Below are 20,117 nucleotides of genomic sequence, written 5' to 3'. Positions count from 1 at the left end.
TTTATTTTATTAAGATTTGTCATGTTATTTAATCAATATTTTTTTGTAAAATATGGATAGTACAATAGAATGTTGAAGAATAAGAAAAAAAAACTGCCTGTTTAAAAATAAGAAATAAGTTAAAAAAAATATGCACAGCTTATGTTGTTGGTATTTTTGTTTATTTTATTAGGATTTATGTTATTTAATCAATATTACTTGATGGTTCTTTCTAATTGTTTGAGAAATTTACTAGCAATTTCTGCATGAAATCTGTTTCTAAACCAAATTTTTGTTTTATTATGCAAACAGATATCCTACTTACAGGTGACAAATCAAATACAAAATAACCAAGGTCAACAAAACATACATGACAGCCAACATGATTTGTGTGAGTGTGTGTGTAAGTGTAACTGGGTTTGAATTCGATTTTATTTCTATATTCTCTGTTTTCATTTTCATTTTAGTTAAAGTTTTAGTCAATTTGTTATGTTTTTTGTTGTTTTTGTTAATATGTCTATATAATTTTTAATAAACTTTTTTAATTACAGTATTTTAGTACAATGAGAACAATGAGGGATTTTTAACAAGGCTGTTGACAAAGCTAGTTTTAGCAGAATTAGAATAAGTAAGGTTTTCTATACTTTATTTTACTACAGTTAATGTTTATTTTATTTTAATGAAAAGATTTGGTTTATGGGTTTTAGTTAATAAAGAAATTCCGTTTTAATATGAAAGAACATTTTTACATTTTCTAAAGAAAATTTACCATGGGAACACTGGGTACGAGCAGATGATCAGAGTGGGTTAAACTCATAAAAACACATTTCTTTCATGCAGTTTTAATAAATAAATGCGGGTTTTCAAGTTTCAGACATTTTCATCAACAAACTATATTTTAACCCTAGACTACTGTATCATATTTGATGCACAAATGTTTACATGTTCTAAAGAAAATATGAGCGACCAGATCTAATGGGTTCCTCCTTAAAGGAGACATATTATGCCCCTTTTTACAATATGTTATATAAGTCTCTAGTGTCCCTAGAATGTATCTGTGAAGTTTCAGCTCAAAATACTCCACAGAACATTTATTATATAATTTTGAAAATGCCTATTTTGAGTGGAAGCAGAAACCCGCCGTTTTTCGTGCCTGTCTCTTTAAATGCAAATGAGCTGCTGCTCCCCACCCCCTTTTCCAGAATAGAGCTGCATGCGCCATTACAGCTCATACCTACTAAAAAACATCTGCTTTGGTTCTGATTATCATGTTTATCACGCTGAAATCATACGTTTTAAACCATATTAATTTAAACTTCGGTTTTCTGAGTGCACACATCCGAAGCACACGGACAGAAAGCGGCTGTCACAGCATGCGAGTACTAAACTAAGTTCTCATTCACACACAAGTTTACATTAAACACACATGAGTTACAAAAAAACAGTCGGGTATGTCTGTGAAGGTAAACAGCTGGGAAATAAATTGCATGTTTATTTTAGATCTGTGTGGCAGCAGCAATATACAGTAAATAAATCAATAAATCCACTGCTTCTCTGAGGCTGGGACTCTAAATAGTGTTCTGTGCTCGTCTGTGCAGCCAAAGACAGAACAGTTAGCATGTTTTGCTCAAACTTTCTCCATGGCATTAGAACTGGTACACCTTTGTCGCTTGCAAAATCAAATGAAGGCGCTGTGGGTGGAAACTCACAGATTAAGGGGCGGTAATATTATAATGAGATCCCTTTGCAACGTCACGAGGGGAGTGAAATCAGACGCCCTCATTTTTTCAGACGCTTGCAGAAAAAGGCTTACCAAAACAAAGTTACTGGGTTAATCGTTTTCATGCTTCCTTGGTTGGTAGATGCACCGGGGACCTGATTATAGCACTTAAAACCTGGAAAAGTCAGATTTTCATGATATGTCACCTTTAAATGCAAGTCTGTGCTGTTGTGTTTGTTTACCTGTTTTATCATCTGCCAAGTGAAAATCATGAGTCTGATTGCATTTTAAAAAAGCATCTATCATGCCTAATAAACAATAACCCAGCCTTGCACACGTACCCTCATAAGCGGGTCTTCTAATGATTGGCCTGCATTGGATATGGCCTCCTTGGACACAACTGAATCCCCATTTGCCTGGATCTCCAACACGGCCATCTGAAGGAGTTTACATATTATTCCATAAGGGACTTGTCACATTTCAGTGCTGTAAAGAGCTGTATGTAATAACACTGCCAGCTCATGCTTTGTTGGTATCTCACCTCCAAAGCACAAATCCCAAAGGAAAAGATGTCAATGGCGTAGTCATCTTCACACGCTACAGAGAAGGAAATATAAAATATATAAACCCAAAAATACTTGTATGTCCGGTCTAAACAAATATCCAGTAGAAAATGCAGTGAAGAAGTGGTCACACTCACAGCCATACTCTGGACTGAAGAAGTGCAGGTTCCTCTTGTCATCTCGGTTTTGGTGTAGTTTACCACGGACGCCCCCTTCTGGGAACACTTGGTAAGAGCAGAGGATCAGTGTGGGTCAAGGTCTCATAAAAATACATTTCTTTATTAAAATAGAGTTTTCAGCCATTTTCATTAACAACTATATTACATTTAACCCTATAAAGCCTACTGTATCATTTTATACGCAAATGTACACAATCTACTATTCCTTCTGTCGTCTAAATTGATAGTTTATCATTTTAAAGCAAGTAAAAGGCCTTTTTGTATCATTTTAATAACATCTGCCTTCAGGTTGTGGTTCACATGTTTTGCTGTCAAATTTTTAATGATGTCTAAACGTGAAAGTAGCTTTTATATTGCAAGCAATAGTTCAAAACTAACTCTTACTGAAGCAACTTAGCTTTACTTGGTTATCCTTATTTAAATCATATTAAAATGTAAGTATCAAATATGATCTCTCAATCATCATTTTATTGTGTTGCATTATGTTTTGCTGCCCGTAATGAAAACATCATGAAATTAAGCATTTAAAGATCATCTTAGTAAGACATATTATTGGGAGATAATATATTTATATTCATATTAATTTTATGTAAGCCGTCTGTTATAAAGATCTCATCACCTTACATTACAAGCTATTAAAATTTCATCGTACTTTTTGACCATATAAATATCAACAACTGTAACAAATGGCATATTTTTTGCTCAGTTTGGGCCTCTGAATAAAATGTATGTTTTTTTCCTCCTTGAGTATGATCTTTATATTCTTCTATGTATGAAATATGATGCTCAGTTAAAAAAACACATATGCAAACCTTTTTTACTAAGAGTTTTTGTAAATAGTTTGTCTAAAGGTTAAAAAAAATTCTCAAAAATTTGACTTTTTTTTTTTAGATTGAATATACATTCGCATGAAAAGTTTTGGTTTTATGGTAAATTTGTTCATATTGCATCCTGAATGAGGTGTTAAAATGGCTCTTACCATTCACAAAGAGTCGATGCCAAACTACAGAGAAAAAACAGAAATTAAAGAAGACCATGGATGATGATTATACAGATTTCGTTATTTCATTACCTTCATTTTTGTGCGCATAAGTGCTCCATAAACACTGGTTTACTTTTCAGTCAAGAAACATTTGTTTTTAATTGGATCTAAATGTTTGCATAAACATTTTTTTCATAATTCTTTCAAACAATAAATGTGCTTTCTCAGTCAAAAATTAGACTAAAGAGTGGATATTTCACTTAAGAGGAGAAAACAAAAAGGCTGAAAGTGCACGAAAAAAATATACCTGATCCAATTTTAATGAGGCCGTTGTGTTGAATGAAGATGGTGTCACATGTGAGGTTTCCGTGAATTATGGGAGGGTCACAGGAGTGCAGGTAACTGATAAGTGGAAGAAGTTGCATGCTTGTTAACAAATTTTCATGTCTGAACACACACAAGCACACACACACACACACAAATGAAGGAGTGTGTCACCTGAGGGCAGAGAGGATCTGTGTACACCAGCGTTTCCAAGCCTGAAATACAGTAATGTATCACAAAAATCACAGCATTGCACAATAATAATCATGTAAACTGATAAGTGGAAGAAGTTGCATGCTTGTTAACAAATTTTCATGTCTGAACACACACAAGCACACACACACACACACACAAATGAAGGAGTGTGTCACCTGAGGGCAGAGAGGATCTGTGTACACCAGCGTTTCCAAGCCTGAAATACAGTAATGTATCACAAAAATCACAGCATTGCACAATAATAATCATGTGTAAGGTCTTTTATGTTACGTACTGGTCTTTGTGTACATAAAAGTGAAGTAGTTGATGTAATTACAAGTGAAGTAAGTCATGTAATTTCTGTGCCACTGCACCAAACTGCAAAAATAATGATTGAAAAAAAAAATGACACAATTCTTTTTTTTTTTTCACTGTCACAACAATAGAGTAACTGAGAGCAGTGTGTCTCTGTGTGTGTTACCCGAGCATGATTGTCCCCGATGTCCAGCCAATATTTGTGAAATTTGACGATGTTTGGATGATCCACCTGCATCAGGTTCTCAAACATCTCCTTCATTTTGTCCTACACAAATACAACACACAAATATACAAAATCAAACACATTTGAGCATGTTAATCATTTTAACTATCACGTACACTACTGTTCAAAAGTTCGGGGTCAGTATGATTTTTAAAGAAATTAATGCTTTTATTCAGCAAAGATAAACTAAATTGATCAAAAGTTACAGTAAGGACATTTATAATGTTACAAAAATGTCTATTTCAAACTAATACTGCTCTTTTAATCGTTCCATCAAAGAACGCTTAAAATAATGTAGCACGGTTTCGAGAAAAAGTATCAAGTAGTATAACTGTTTTCAGCATTGCTAATAATAATAATAAATGTTCTTGAGCAGCAAATCAGCATATTAAAATGATTTCTGAAAGATCATGTGACACTGAAGACTGGAGTAATGATGCTGAAAATTCAGCGTTGCATCACAGGAATAAATTACATTTTAAATCATATTTAAATAGAAAATTTTTTTTTTTAATTATAACACAATATTACTATTTTACTGTATTTTTGAGCAAATACATGCATCCTTAGTGAACATAAGAGACTTCTTTTAAAACACCTTACCAACCCCAAACGGTTTTGAACATTTGAACAGAAATGTTTTTTTGAGCTCTCACCTCCACTGTCTTGAAGACCTTCTTGTCATGGAAGAGAACCTCATTCCAGACCACCTCAACACCCTCTTCAGTGTCCATGGCCAGAGAGGCGCTCTCCACTCCAGGAACATTGCCCTGACTCACCTGCAGGGGGAGACAAATAGTCACTTTTAACATCCACAGTCCATTCCACTGTAAGTAACCTAAAAATTCACAATATCCTCTTATGAGCACTGGAATAAAGTAAGTGATGTGTCACTTGAGTGGGGAAATTATCAGCTGCTGAATTTAAATGTAATGTGACGTAAGTATTTAAAATACTATCAGCTGCATTGATTGTAGTGAAAGACATACAATATATTGATCAGACTGATCAGCATTCTGTCTAGTGTCTTTTCTAGAGTTTTATAATCATTTATAAATAATATATATATTTTAAATATATAAGACATGCTGTTTTTAAATATTTAAAAATTAATAATGTAAAATTAGTTTTATTTTTTAATCATTTATTTTATATTTTATAAAATAAATGTATATTTTTTATATATATTTTAATATATAACATTTTATTTAAGATTTTTTAATCAATTCTGTTTACATCTTTAAATTTAATTAAATGATCACATTATGTAAATCAGCATTGACCATTAAAAACTGGCATTTATTGACCAATATTTGTTTGGACATCCAATTCTTTTGTTAACCTCTTTTCAAATCAAAATTTGAAAGTATAATTTATCTAACTGACTTCAAAGGGATATTTTGTGATTTTCAGAGAGAAAAGGTTACATTTGAATTTGGATTAGAGCCTTAGAGAGAGAGAGAGTGAGAGAGATGCCAGAGAGACATAGAGAGGAGGATCCTGCTGAGAGAGGGATAATGACTAAAGAGATGAGACGAAAGAGAGAGACAGCAAATCGTGAGAAAGTGCACACACGCCTCTGCCGAGTCATGCATGTCTCACACTTCATCTCTGCCTGTGTGCATGTGAGCAGACAAATATACAGTGTGTCCCCATCTGCAACTGTCTGTACTAGTATGACTAATAAATGCATTTGTCTGCTTTGTTCAGCTGACTGCTGTCAGACAGACACAGCTAGGCTTTTAACAACGAACAAAAAATAATTTAAAAAAAGTTATGGTTTCCATAAAGATATTAAGCAGCACTATTTTCAACATTGATAAATGAATGATAATAAATATTTTCGTAATGGTTGCTGAAAATTCTGCTTCACCATCACAGGAATAAATTACATTTTAAAACATATTAAAAGAAAACAGTTTTTATTGTATTTCTGATTAAATAAATGTAGCCTTGAGAAACGAAAAATCTTACCGGTTTTGAATTGTAATGTTGATAAAAACGCAAAAACTGGGCAAAACCTTTCACCTAGTATGATATGAGTATTTCAATTCAATTCAAGGACAAGACTTGGCTGGAATTAGTCTTGGCTGGAATAACATGTATGTGGCAATCCTAGTTGTTTGACTGAGCCCAAAAACAGTCACCTATATTAGATGTTTTACGGTACACATGTTTCTGGTTGGCACTCTGAGCCAAGCTGTTTGTAGAGATATGGACTGGAATCAGAAGTGTCTATTGCATGCACATGGCAGAACCGCTGGGTATCTTAACAGACCATATGCATAAATTCAGAGTCACTTTATTTATTCAAGATATTAGCTTTATTGATATGCAGAAGATGATGCATATTTGCATTCTAGTAAACAGGCGATCAAAACATCCCTTCAAATGCATCCATCTCAGCTTCATATACTTGTTTTGGTCAATAATGGGATTATAGTTGTGGAGGAACTGCAGAATTCAGATACACTAGAGCCATTGAGTCATCAGCTGGGAATCTAGCCCAGCACTAGTCAAAAGACCACAATATCTCACCCTCACAAAATAAATTCAACTGATTCGTTCTAAAACACTGATTCAGGAACCAAACACATTACTGTGGCATTTAAACATGTTATGGTCTGTGTTTGGAACAATTTTTGTGGTTGCAAAGATTTACAAACCAACTAAGAATACTGTGTATACTGTTCAATATTATTAACTTCTTTAACTGTTGTATAAAACACTATCACAATCACATGCACGATCACACTCTTTTAGTCTGGATGTTAGCATGGCTCAAGTCATATTGCATATATAATAACGTACATTATCACATGCACTCTAGAATACTTCATTCTGATTGGCTAAAACTGTAAGGTCAAATATTATTATATATAACTGGATAAACCATATTCCTACATATCTGTACTAGTTTCATGTCTCTCATATAACAGGGTCCTTCTACTAACGCAACAGAATTTAAACTCAAATATTTAATGTACATTTATTTAGGTATCTGCTAAACAAATATGTCAGAAGTATAATGTATAGTCAATATTGCGAACTTAAAGGTTTTTTTTTCTGCTTAGTATCAAGGCCATAATCATTCTGTCTGGGTTTATTTTGCGATAATGACTGACTATACATTATCCTTTACATAATTGCACACTGCAATCATGTATCATCAAGGTGAAAATGTTTCTTTATCAACCTTTTCCATTGCTATGACAAACATGCATTTTACCTTTCATTTTCTGCTTTAAAATTCACAGATGGATGAGGTTAAAAATAGCTCAGTGTAATCTCACATTCACAGCTTCTGGTATGCAGGCCACTTTCTATCGGTGTCACATCTAGTGTACATGTGTGTGTGTGTGTGTGTGAATAGGTGAAAGATCCTGTAAAAGATGACAGTGTCCTCACTCTGACCTCTACATCCAGACACTGAGCTCCAACTGGGTCTGTCCTGCTTTCAACTGGGAAACAGCCCTGGGCCCGTCCCTGAACCCGAAAATTTAGTCTGGGTTAAATCAGGATCGTGTGTGGCTTGATTTGAACCTAATCACAGCCCAACTGGACATAGTTCAGGGGGAAAAAATATAGCATGTATTTTTCTGATATATGCAATTGCTGAAATATAAAATCAAATGATTGTAGAGAGTAATATAACAGAAGCTTCTTGTTCCTATAATCATAAATTATTACGGATACTATATGACTGAAATTAAAGTACATTTCTGTAGCATAAGGAACCAAGCTTTTCTCTCCTCCTATTAAACTGTACACTTAAACAGTACAGTAATATATTAATATTATCATTAAAAACAAATCACCAGCTGCAGGTTGTAAACCTCTCACCATAACTCATTGCTCTAGTGACCTCCAAGGTCACTCTGTCTAATATTACAGGAAATGTGACTGCAATTTACCAGGTTATACCAGGCTCTGTAAAACAGCCACTTGATAAAAAGAGGTTGAAACAATGGAGAAATTGTTCTGAATGAAGAAAAAGCAGCTTTTTTGTTCCAGGAGTTGCAGAAATAGCCTTGCAAACCCTGAGGCACGCTTGGCATGCATTTATTTTTTCGATTGGAAAGGTTGAAAATACATTTGGACTGTTACTGGACCTCAAACATGCACAGGTACATCAACATCTTCTAATAATGAGTCTCTAGTGAAATGCACAAGCGTGAAATGCACCAGTATGAGATATGCTGTAATACACACAGCAAACATTAGACCAAAAAAGAAAAAAAATGCAAGCATTTAAAAATGGACACTAAAGCTATATATTCACACACAAACTATTTTTAAACAAGCAAGCAAACTGAAAATAGTCAATATCACTGTCTAGCGAGAGTGTAAAACAACCTACACTGAACAGATTTCATTGTGGACATTATGTAAGACTCAAAGGTCGATGTGTCTGCGTTCAAAGCTAGCAGGCCACTCACTATCTGATAGAACTCATATATGGTGAAATATTGACTCGTCTCCTTTAACCACTCATTAGAGAAACAGCACTGCAGTATTTTTGGATTAAAACGCTACAAAGAAGCAAATAAAACGCAATTAGACTATCATTGTTATTGACTCCTATCTTTTTCTGAGGGAGTTTTAGGGTATTCTCTTCAGACAAACAAATTAAAAGTATTGCGTGGATTACCATGTTAAATAATGGGATTATCACAAAGCTTGTATTTGAATATACCATCAGATGTCACGTTCAGTAGGTGCTTATCTTATTGGTGTTTATCTGGAATGTACACAACCCCAGTAAACAAGAGATTAGGGTTGAACTTTCTGAACTAGGCCATCAACAAATCAAGCATTGATTAATCAAACTGTGAGAGTTATGGTCATCTCATCATCTCACTAGCTGAAAAAAAGAAAACTAGATGCTAGGTATTGAAATTGAATAGAAAAATAAATACAATCATGTAAAATGTAATTTTAAATCATGTTCTAAAAATGTCATTTTAATAATACCTTGTTATAAATAACTTTTTGCAGTTGTATCATTGTTTTTATGTTATTAATCGCTAGACTGAATATTGCATTTTCAATTTTTAATTGCGTTTTTTTAATTAATCATGATTATCAAATGATAGACTCCTTTATCAATATATCCTTGATCATGATCGATTGATTTATTTCATTTATTGATTTACTGATATCTAAAATATATGTAGAACCATCTAAAAGATCTGTAACATGAAATCCTTGGAATTTTCCTTAGAATTCAGAGCAATACATTCTAGGACAAAGAGCTCATTCAAAACATCTGAAAGTGGAATATAAAAAGGTAAACAAAGTCAGGCCGAGGTGTTAGTAAATGCATTGCAGCCAACCGAGAGCATGTTGCGGTCAAAACCAAGAATCAATAATTACAGTATAATAATGTGAAGCCATTCCAACGGTCATTAAAGGCATCTGCAGCTGCCTTATTCCTGAAAGAAGCATTAATATGTTCTGGCAAAAAAAATACCTTTAATAAAAAGCCCTATAAAGAGACTAATCACTACCCAGTGCATTACCTGACCAAACATGTGAAAAAGAGAAAACAAGCTGTTATTTGTATAAACGGCTATTTTATTGGGGGTTACAGTAACCTGAAGATTCCTTCTGGATGGAAAGATCAAGATTTCTAGGTAAATGAAAATGAGTTTGTATGAGGTTACAAAAGAATAAGTTGCCCATAAATACCAGTAGGAAATGGTAAAGGTCATAAAACGTACAACTGAAAAAATAAACAATATTTGGTCATATGCTTTAGTATTAAGACCACAGATAAATAAAGACACTGTAAACATGTTTCTTAAATTTAATTTCCTCCACTTCCCTGGAGGAACTCAGACAATGAAAACAATCCAAGTGCATAAGTCAGTCAATTTCCTGCTGCAGGCCGCAAAAATCCAAACATGTCCTCAACAGCCATTCGTGAAGAAAAACACTGACAGTCTAGAACTAACTGTAACTGAAATACTTATTCTAGTATTGATGTATGGAATAGAGGTCTTCACGGGTCCAAACATTTGTGAATTGAAGAGACCCATAAATGTGCTGCACGGAACCGACCCGGACCCGTATTTTATTTGAAAGTGGGACCTGAACCCATGCAGACCCGAGAAATGCCTTAAATGTACTACCCGGACCCGACCATTATTCAAAAGTTGGACCCGAACTCGGCTGGGAAGACAGAGACCCGACTGCACCCGATCGGCACATATTGCACAGCAAACTGCTATTAAAGGTGACATATTATGCCGCTTTTTACAATATGGAATATAAGTCTCTGGTGTCCCCACAATGTGTCTGTGAAGTTTCAGCTCAAAATACTCCACAGATCATTTATTATATAATTTTGAAAATGCCTATTTTGAGTGGAAGCAGAAACACGCTGTTTTTCGGGCCTGTGTCTTTAAATGCAAATGAGCTGCTGAATCAGATGCGCTTGTTTTCTCAGATGCTTGCAGAAAAAGGCTTACCAAAACAAAGTTACGTTTGCCTTAACTACTGTTAGTAGCCTTCTCCCTGACTGCGATGCATACAATCCTCCTTGCAAATAAATTTCTATCCATGTTAAGGGCTTTTCACACTGAAAGCGTCATAAATCCCATTGGGGTTATTTACACCAGGCGCGATCATTCGGGGTGCGAAAAAGCGAGGATTTTCTGTCGCTCCACGATGAAACGGGCCGTCCAATCAGATTTCAGCTTAGATCACATGCCCAGAGCAGCTGCTGTTGCACAAAAGCGTGAGAGTGGTGGTGCTGTTTCGAAAACCAGTTTAAACAAACACCGAAGAAGAGTATCCCGGTAGAGAGAAGAGAGTGGATGCCGAGTTCCTGTTATCTTTGGTATCAGAGAACAGATTTATTCTCACATGTTCTAAATATCATTTCTAAATTTTCCATTGAATTATGTGATCTGGAGTGTCCGTTTATGATGTTTCATTAACAAGGTTCGGGAGGAGCACGATCAGATAATCAATCAGTCTGGCCCAGGTGGAGCTCGTCAGCTAATCACCTTACAGCCAACTTACCTCTGTTCCACAACAGATTTCCAGCATCTCACCTCCACCCCAACACCTCACTCTTAATCTAATTTCATCCCATTCTTGGGATGGGATGGGATGGGATGGGAAGGGGGGTTCTCTGGGTTCGGGCTCTATCCCGAGCTCGGAGCCCTCCCTCTGGACAGCACGCCAAATATGTTACTAATTGCTCAATCATATTATATGTTAGTGCGAACTCGTGAATCTTCCAAGTGCGTGAGTGTTATGAGTCAGATGCAGCTCATGGTAATTTTACAACAATAAAGGATGTTTATGACAATAAGCAGTGTGGCGTTATTAAACATAGCCTACAAAGAGTGCATGTCTGCCTGTTATAGAATCAAAGTCAACTATAGATCACAATCGGAAGTTATTACAAACACTCGATGATGGTTTATAGTGGATTTTAAGCAAAAACATTAATAATCACATAAATGTTCAACTGTGGCTTGATGCTAATTGTACTTGTATTTATATGTTAAGATGTTTTCTTGTAAGCATTATAGATAGTTTGTGTTTCTGGCATAGAACCAAACTTTATTTAGCTATATTTAATGCTGTTTATTGAGCAGTGGACGATGTTAAATCCATATAGGAGATACATATCTGAGTAAAAATGCATTGCTAGCGTGAATTAGCAGAAGGCGATCAATCATTTCGTGCTCGGTGTGAAAGCAATGTTCGTCGGCAATTCGCCTCGCTTTTTCGCATCGCGCTCAGTGTGAAACGGCCTTTAGGCTGCTCATCTCTCTTGCCGACCAAAAGAGTCTTCTTAATCCACTTATTATTCTAGCATCAAAAGTCTACTTGCTGTCACGGTCGGTGACAGATGACTAACTTTGACTGTTGCGTTTACCCTTTTGAACTACAATAATGATACTTTTTGTTGGTTGTAATAAAGAGGAGCAATTCTTTTTTAGCAAAAAACGCACAGAACAAGAACTGTTCAATAACAGGTGTGTCTCTTCTTCAGTTTTGTTTAGCTTTTTTTCACATCACTCATGAAGGAATCCATGATCACCATCCGCTTGCATTAACTGTATTACCGTTAATTACAGTTTAACGGTAATATTACCGTAAGTTAACTGCATTAACTTGCACCGTCCGACTATTTTTTTTTTTTCACCTTATTTCCCGCACACATTTTTCGCATCCTAATTTTACAAGTTGCAAGTTACAAAACACATGCAAAGTGCTGACTGACACTGATCACTGGCGGGTGCGGTGTTCTCCGATCGACTCGGGTATTACACACAATGTTAAACAGACCCGGGACCCAAAGTAATAGATTGGGACCCGACCCAGACCCGGCTGACCATTTAAAATATAGACCCGATTGTTTCAGGCCCAGGATAAAAAATTTTATAAAAAAGGTTATTGCAACTTTTTATATCATAATTCTGACATTTTAACTCACAATTTTGAGTTTATATTTTACAATTCTTACTTTTTATTAGCAATATATAAACTATATAAAATTGCAACTATAAATTCATAAATCTGAATTGCAAAATATAAAACTCAAAATTGTGAAAAGAATTTCACAAAATTGCGAGAATAAAAGTCGCAAATACTATTATATATTTAAAAAATTCTGATTCTGTGGTGGAAACAAAAACAGACTTGCAAGATGAAAGCTCAGAATTAGAAAAAAAGGCGGAATTGTGAAAAAAAAGAAGGAATTACCTTTTTCATTTTTAATTCCGTGCCAGAAACTGAATTGTGAGATGTAACTCAGAATTCTGTGGACAAGTCAGAAACTGCGAGATATAAACGAAAAAAAATGGAATTGCGAAATCTAAACTCAAAATTATGAGAAAAAAAGTCAGAAATTGCGAGATGTAAACTCAGAATTCTGAGGGGGAAAAAAGTAAGAATTGTGAGATTTAAACTCATAATTGCAAGAAAAAAGTTGTAATGGTGGGATAAAAAGATGCAATTACCTGTTGTTGTTTTTTTATTCTGTGGCAGAAACAAACAAATTGGAACAGCGAGAATTATAAGTATTCTAATTATAAATATTATATTATTCTAATTATAAATATTCTAATTAGAACTTTTTTCGACATAAAAAGTCACAATTGTCTTTACAAGCTTTAATAGTATGTCCTGTATGCGTTCACATTACGTCGTCGCAAGAGTAAAAACGCTTGCAATTCTATAACCCATGACTTCAAAGTGAGGTTCTGAAAACATACTTTCAAATCATTTCTCAGTGGTTGAAATAGCTATGGTTACATGTCAAAGTATACAATAATAAAATTACTTCCTGATGATTTCTAAAGCAAACTGTACCATTTTTGTAACTGTGCTGTGCATTTCGGCAGTTATAAATCTGTAAACTCCCTAGGTTTATTTCACTACTGGGAAAGCTGATGAGACGTTTAAATTGCTATCTTCAATACCATTAGTGGGGAATGGGAAATAGAGGGCTGTTCCTTTAATTAACACAAGCCGAGAGCGCTGCTTGTTCAGCTGACAGCTCCCGCGGGATCAGAGCTCATGGTGTGTGTTGGCGACAGTATCCACTCTTGTGCACCTGTCTGACTGATCTTGACACCACAACATTTATGCGCAAGCAACCCCATTCCCAGTTTAATGCAAGAGAATCAAACTTTCACCATGGATTTAACACTGCCAACACACAACATTTACTTTACATTTGTTGATTTAAATTCAAGATTTTAAATTCATCTTTCATTTAAAATTGTTCTGTTGATAAAATCATAGATTCTGGAAAAAAATGTTTTTAAATTAAAACACACACACACACAACAACAACATTTTCACTATAGTGGAAATTGGGTCCCACTGTATCTGTCACGAATCCGGTCCATGAACTTCCATCCACTTGCCACCAGAGGTCACCCTCCCATGATATTGACTCTCATACCACACAGACTGTTACACATCACCCTGGACTACATTTCCCATACTCCATTGCACTAATCACAAGCGCACCTGAAACCAATCACACACAGCTGCTACCAATAACACACACTATATAAATCAGTCTCACGCCACCATTCAACGCCGAGTATTGTTTGCGTATACCACTTTCCTAGTGGTAGCACATTACGGAGCCAGTTTCCTGCCCTAGTTTCTAGTCCTTAGTTCTAGTCATAGTCTTGTCTTGCCTGCTTTCTCGTGTTACCTGATTATTGCCTGTTTATCTTGGATTAAACCTTTGCCTTTCTGTTTCGGACTGTGTTTGTACCTCACCTGGACTACTGCTCGTGTTATTGGATTTCCCCTCTTGTCAAGCCCTCTTGATAACGTTCGCTGTCGACTGACTCATGCCCGGTTTGGATTACTCTTTTGTCTTGCCCTCAATATACCTGTTTGCCATTGTCAGAACCTTGTCTGTTTTTATGACCTCACCTTTAAATAAAAGCGTTGCAGATGGATCCGCACATCTCATTCGCCCCGTAACAGTATCAGGGTTGTTAGATATTTTACTAAAAATAAAAAAAATTATAATAAAACCATAAACTAATTGAATAACTGAAATAAAATAAATAGGATGAAAATTACTTTAAGTTTAGTTTTAGTAAGCATTTTATATTGACAGTATAATATAAAACTGACAAAACACAGCAAACAACATATAATAATTATAATAGTATCTAAATAATACTAAAATAACGCTGTACAGTATCCTTTCAAATCAGAATTTCCCACATTTATCGGCCGATACCGATATGGTGGCCGATATATCGTGCATCCCTAAATAAAACCATAAACTAATTGAATAACTGAAATAAAATAAATAGGAAGAAAATTACTTTAAGTTTAGTTTTAGTAAGCATTTTATATTGACAGTATAATATAAAACTGACAAAACACAGCAAACAACATATAAAAATTATAATAACTATAATAGTATCTAAATAATACTAAAATAACGCTGTACAGTATCCTTTCAAATCAGAATTTCCCGTTTGGGATCATGACCCCAACCAGGTCCCCAAACTTTTAAAGGAACTGATTGTGATTTCACTAGTAGCCAAATAATCTAAATTTTATCTTAAATCTTAAAGTTCCTGCAAGTAAAAATATGAACTACTGGCCTTTCAATGATTCATTAACGGAGATCACTGAAAAAAATAACGTAGAAAACAATACAAATTAACAATAGTAATGAATATGATTAATGATTCAAATAAATATAAATAAAATGAGTTTCTTCTACTCTTTGTAAAAGAGGCAGCTCAAGTATATACTGCTACACTGTTGAGTGCTATATACACTCAGCTATCGCATCATATATGATATATAGTATGTTGCATCTGTAATGTCATGAAAGATCCATCAATACTAAAAGAGTCAGACATCCTCCCGCTAAGTATCCGGTCATGGCCGATTACTGCGCCAAGCAATGTAATGAGAAAGCATCACTCAAGCAGACTCAAGCAGATAGATAATGTGCTATCAGAACATCTAAGTGCTGCTGCATTAGCGTGTCAGTGAGTTCCTAAAGTGACTGACATGCTCCTCATGCTTTAAACTAGTCCAACTGGGTCTAAACTCTCTGTCTATGCAGGAATTTGATCCTTCTGGAAATGTGGATGACAGCAGATGTTCTTTAGATCGCTGATATAAAACGTAAAAATATCTTCACGATGGAAAATGTGCACTTCTGTGTGTGCACACCTCCCTGTTCATGGTCGGTTGATCATTTAATAATTAAAAAAGTTGTATGTCATCGTGCCTTGGTTTCTCTTGACACTAAACTGAGCAAAACGCAGTTCATCTATTGTGCAGAACTCATTCCGAGAGCCCGGAGGCTTTACCGGTTCTGTTTTAGAAAGCGGAAATTTCTTTAAACATGATTTCAAAGTCAAAGAAATCAAACCGGCTTTAAAATAAGCACTGTAATAAGATTTGATGCATCTATAAGCTCACTGTGAGGAGACAACCAGACAAGCATTTCCATCAAAGTCTTGCAAGTGAAATTAATCACACTTTTCTGAGAAAGTATTATTTTCTACAGTTGAAGCGTGGTTTAATGAAGCTGGCTGTTCATATCACCGCTTTACATTACCGGAAAAACATTATTAGGGAGGGTCAAACTAATGCACCCATCAATATAAATGATAAGAACATGTGGAAGCTTGTGATAAACTTTAGTAACTTTTTATTTATTTTTTTACTCCTTTCAATTAAATATTTTCTTCTTTCTACAACCATAAATCATTAAATAATGTAATATGTAAATTATATTTATTTAATATATTTAATTTATATCTGTTACGTATTTAATGATTAAATGAACAAATAATTATAAAAATTAATTAAACCATAAATTACATAAAAACATATTTGTCTCATATTTCATTGAATGTATTTATTTAATTGAATTTACTCACACACATATATATATATATATATATATAATTAAATATGTAAACCTTATTAAATCATTAAATCATGTAATAAATAAATAACAAATAACAATATTAAGATATTTTTCATATAGTTAATGTGTTGTGTATAAAAATACACAAATTAAATGAATTGATATAAATATATTAAGAGAAATTCTACAAATTTAACACAAATAATTTCAGTTTTCAATTTAATATCTAAAAACCTAAGCCTAAGACTAAAATTATGCAATAATCATGTAGCCTTGTCAGATGAATAACAAATACTGAGCTACACACAGCCGTCATAAGAAGTGGCATCAAGTTGCCTACACGGTAAGCTGCAATTTTGAGCAACTGCCTACCTAGACAGCATGTGTAAGCTGTATTTTTAGTCATTATACAGAGCTGACCACTTAATAGGCAGCATTTTTGGCCATCCTTTTGAGACAAGTTGCCTTCTTGCATATCAAAAAGATACCAAGGAGTGAGCTTACTATCTAAGCATCGTTTTTTGAGAATCATATGCAGGTTACTACTACCTAGACCGGTAGCATTTTTGGACTTTTAAGTAAGCTGCCTACCTGGGGGTCTTAGTAGGTGCTCAAGCAGCATTTTTAAACCTCATAATGGGCTCACTACCTACCTAGACAGCGTTTTTGGGATCACTGTCTGCTGCCTAACTTGGCACCAGTGAGCTGCCTACCTAGACAGCATGCCATCATAGCCTACAGCGCCCTGCCAACTTCAGCATCACAGTGAGCTGCCTACCTAGACAGTATTTCTGGGCTTCGCGTCCAAAACATACACATCTGTGATCGTGAGCTGATTATTTAGGCAGACACGGCTAATGATAAACTGCTCCTCAGTGACTGACCTGCTCTTTTCGCTTCTGCCAGCGGCCGCAGGGACTCTCCTCCACGATCTCACTCTCATCCTCGCTCTCCTCTTCCTTCTCGGATCCAGAGTTTCTCTCCGGGACTGACATAGTCATTATATATCACGGAATGACCGTCGCACACAAACGCCGCGCAGCCGTCGCGAAGGAAACAGCTCAAAACAGCGTTGAAATGACGCGCTGCTGCGTGGACGTCCACGCGAGATGACTCGATGCTCAACACGCCGCAGTCCAGGGACAGTTTCTGTCAGCAACAACTGATGTCGGTCATTTTAAATCCAGTGAAATGCAGAAGGAATTACAAGATGCTTTTCATATTGAAGATAAGAGTTGAATAAGAGTTGTTAACAATAAAATGTCCTCTCATTCAGCAGTTTACCGCTTTGAAACCACACACACATCGAGCGCAACAGATTACCGTAATGACTGGATAAATCACGACTACACAACATACATCACTAAACCGTGTCCATTTCAAAATGAGTCATATATATATATATATATATATATATACAGGGTGAGATTTGTGAAAAAAAACAGAGGGGGGGGGTGCTTTTGAAAATTTTTATGAAATGTTTTTAATACGACGGAAACCGTATTTATAAATACGTTATAACGTGATCAATTGACACTTAAGACTGGTTTTGTGGTCCAGGGTCACATATTTATCATTAATATCTGACACAAATATTGTACATTTTTGCACACAAATCTTCAATTCAATTTAAAAAATGTTACAATATGCCTTCAATACTCAAACATAGATATGAAATTTTTAACAAATATTTTTAAAAATTTCTCTTATCACCCTTGCCATGTTGCCAAATGCTACTTTTTAATTTTGTCATCATTTTACATTCAAGTACATCTTTAGCTTGATCATAGGGATTGTGTCTTCATCATCTGATGTCAATGTTTTCTTGTCTACCTAGAGATTTTCAAGCATATCTTTTATGACAATTTAAAACAAAGTGAAACAGCAAAATAAAAAGCATCTCAGCATAATCAATTTATATTCTAATGTCACACAGGTTTGCAGACAGGTGCTGTCCATGGTTCTGATCAACCGCTGACAGAGATAGATTCATTTCCTAATAGAATTCATGTTATTCTATGGAAGGACAAAATTTCCTTGATGTGCAAAATAAAGATGCATACACACATACATATAGGTTAAATATTAATAATATTTTTAATCTATTCTATTACCTCTTGCCAGGTAACTCTATTTATTTATACTTCCCCCTGTGCTGTTCTTTTCTAATCAGAGTTGAGGCCCCTAATGCAGCAGCACACACAAACCCAGTTTCTAAACCGGCATCTAGAGCACAGAATGACCCTAAAGAGAGACAAACCCTGCATGACACCAGCACACAGTTACAAAAGAGCAACTGTTCAGCCAAGGGTTAAACAAATGCCTTGCTAAAAATGGTTATCGTTACATTTCATAAACGATGATCTGAGCAGTCAAAGTACTTCAGGATCAAAGCAGTCTCCTCTCATTAGCATTAATGGAGTGCTGGAAGACCGGGTTTGTGTCTGAATAAAGCCTAATATGGCCTCAACTAGCCAGCTATTAGTGGCGGTGCTCAAAAGCAACATTTTTATGCCTTTTTACTTTAAAATCTGCTTCTTTCAACAAACCAATGATCAGTAGCCATGTATAAAGAAGCTCAAAATATTTCTTTGTTAGGAAAGCTTTTAATGTTATCACAATCACTCCGATTAGTAAATGAAAGATTAAAGGGACTGAAAAAATCATTAAAAGTTTAATGAATAAATGATGTTAAACAAATAGCAATACTCATAATATCTGACACTAATTTTAGATGCACAGAGAACAACAGATAAAAGGACGGTGCAAAGATGTTCTGCAGTGTGACCAACACTTAATGAATTCATACAATTATTAACAGTTGATATTAAAATATAAAATATTAAGGATATGTGATCATTTTATCCACTATGGTTTCTTTGATGCCAGGAGAGATGGAGATCCGTTAGCGTAGCTCATTTTGTTGCAGCGTTCGGCTCTTATTTTCAACAAGTCCTGAAATGAGAATAACAGTTAATATTCAATAATTCCAAGAGGTTGAGAACAAATATTAAATACTCATCATCCTCTAACTGTGTTGTGAAAATAAGCATTTCTATCATTTCAGGACAGTTTTGTTAAGAGACCACAGAAGAAATAATTAAATCAGCAAATCAAATCAAATCCAATCAAATAGTTTTTCTTTTTCCTAAATGATGGACAGTGTATCCGATTTTATTTCATTGAATAGAGTTGTGGAATGACAGATCTGGTTTCCTGGAAATGACATTGCAA

At 35.0% G+C, this 20,117-nt stretch overlaps 1 protein-coding gene across 1 annotated transcript in view; it reads right to left on the bottom strand.

Annotated features, from left to right (window-relative positions):
- Positions 1-18,200, bottom strand: part of LOC107555353 (nuclear receptor-binding protein 2-like) — a 21,994-nt gene extending 3,794 nt beyond the window's left edge. The window contains exons 1-9 of the mRNA XM_016238116.1: positions 17,768-18,200; positions 5,140-5,262; positions 4,350-4,525; positions 4,119-4,169; positions 3,731-3,825; positions 3,421-3,444; positions 2,400-2,486; positions 2,241-2,296; positions 2,041-2,136 (exon numbers count right to left, since the gene is read on the bottom strand). Of these exons, the coding sequence (XP_016093602.1) occupies positions 2,041-2,136; positions 2,241-2,296; positions 2,400-2,486; positions 3,421-3,444; positions 3,731-3,825; positions 4,119-4,169; positions 4,350-4,525; positions 5,140-5,262; positions 17,768-17,884 (825 nt within the window). The 5' untranslated portion in view covers positions 17,885-18,200. The remainder of the gene's footprint in view (positions 1-2,040; positions 2,137-2,240; positions 2,297-2,399; positions 2,487-3,420; positions 3,445-3,730; positions 3,826-4,118; positions 4,170-4,349; positions 4,526-5,139; positions 5,263-17,767) is intronic.
- Positions 18,201-20,117: the final 1,917 nt, after the last annotated feature.

Source organism: Sinocyclocheilus grahami, unplaced genomic scaffold, assembly GCF_001515645.1.
Source record: "Sinocyclocheilus grahami isolate Dianchi unplaced genomic scaffold, SAMN03320097.WGS_v1.1 scaffold19.1, whole genome shotgun sequence".
NCBI classification, from domain to species: domain Eukaryota; kingdom Metazoa; phylum Chordata; class Actinopteri; order Cypriniformes; family Cyprinidae; genus Sinocyclocheilus; species Sinocyclocheilus grahami.
The sequence above is the reverse complement of the archived record's forward strand: the minus strand, read 5'-3'. Positions and strand labels throughout refer to the sequence as shown.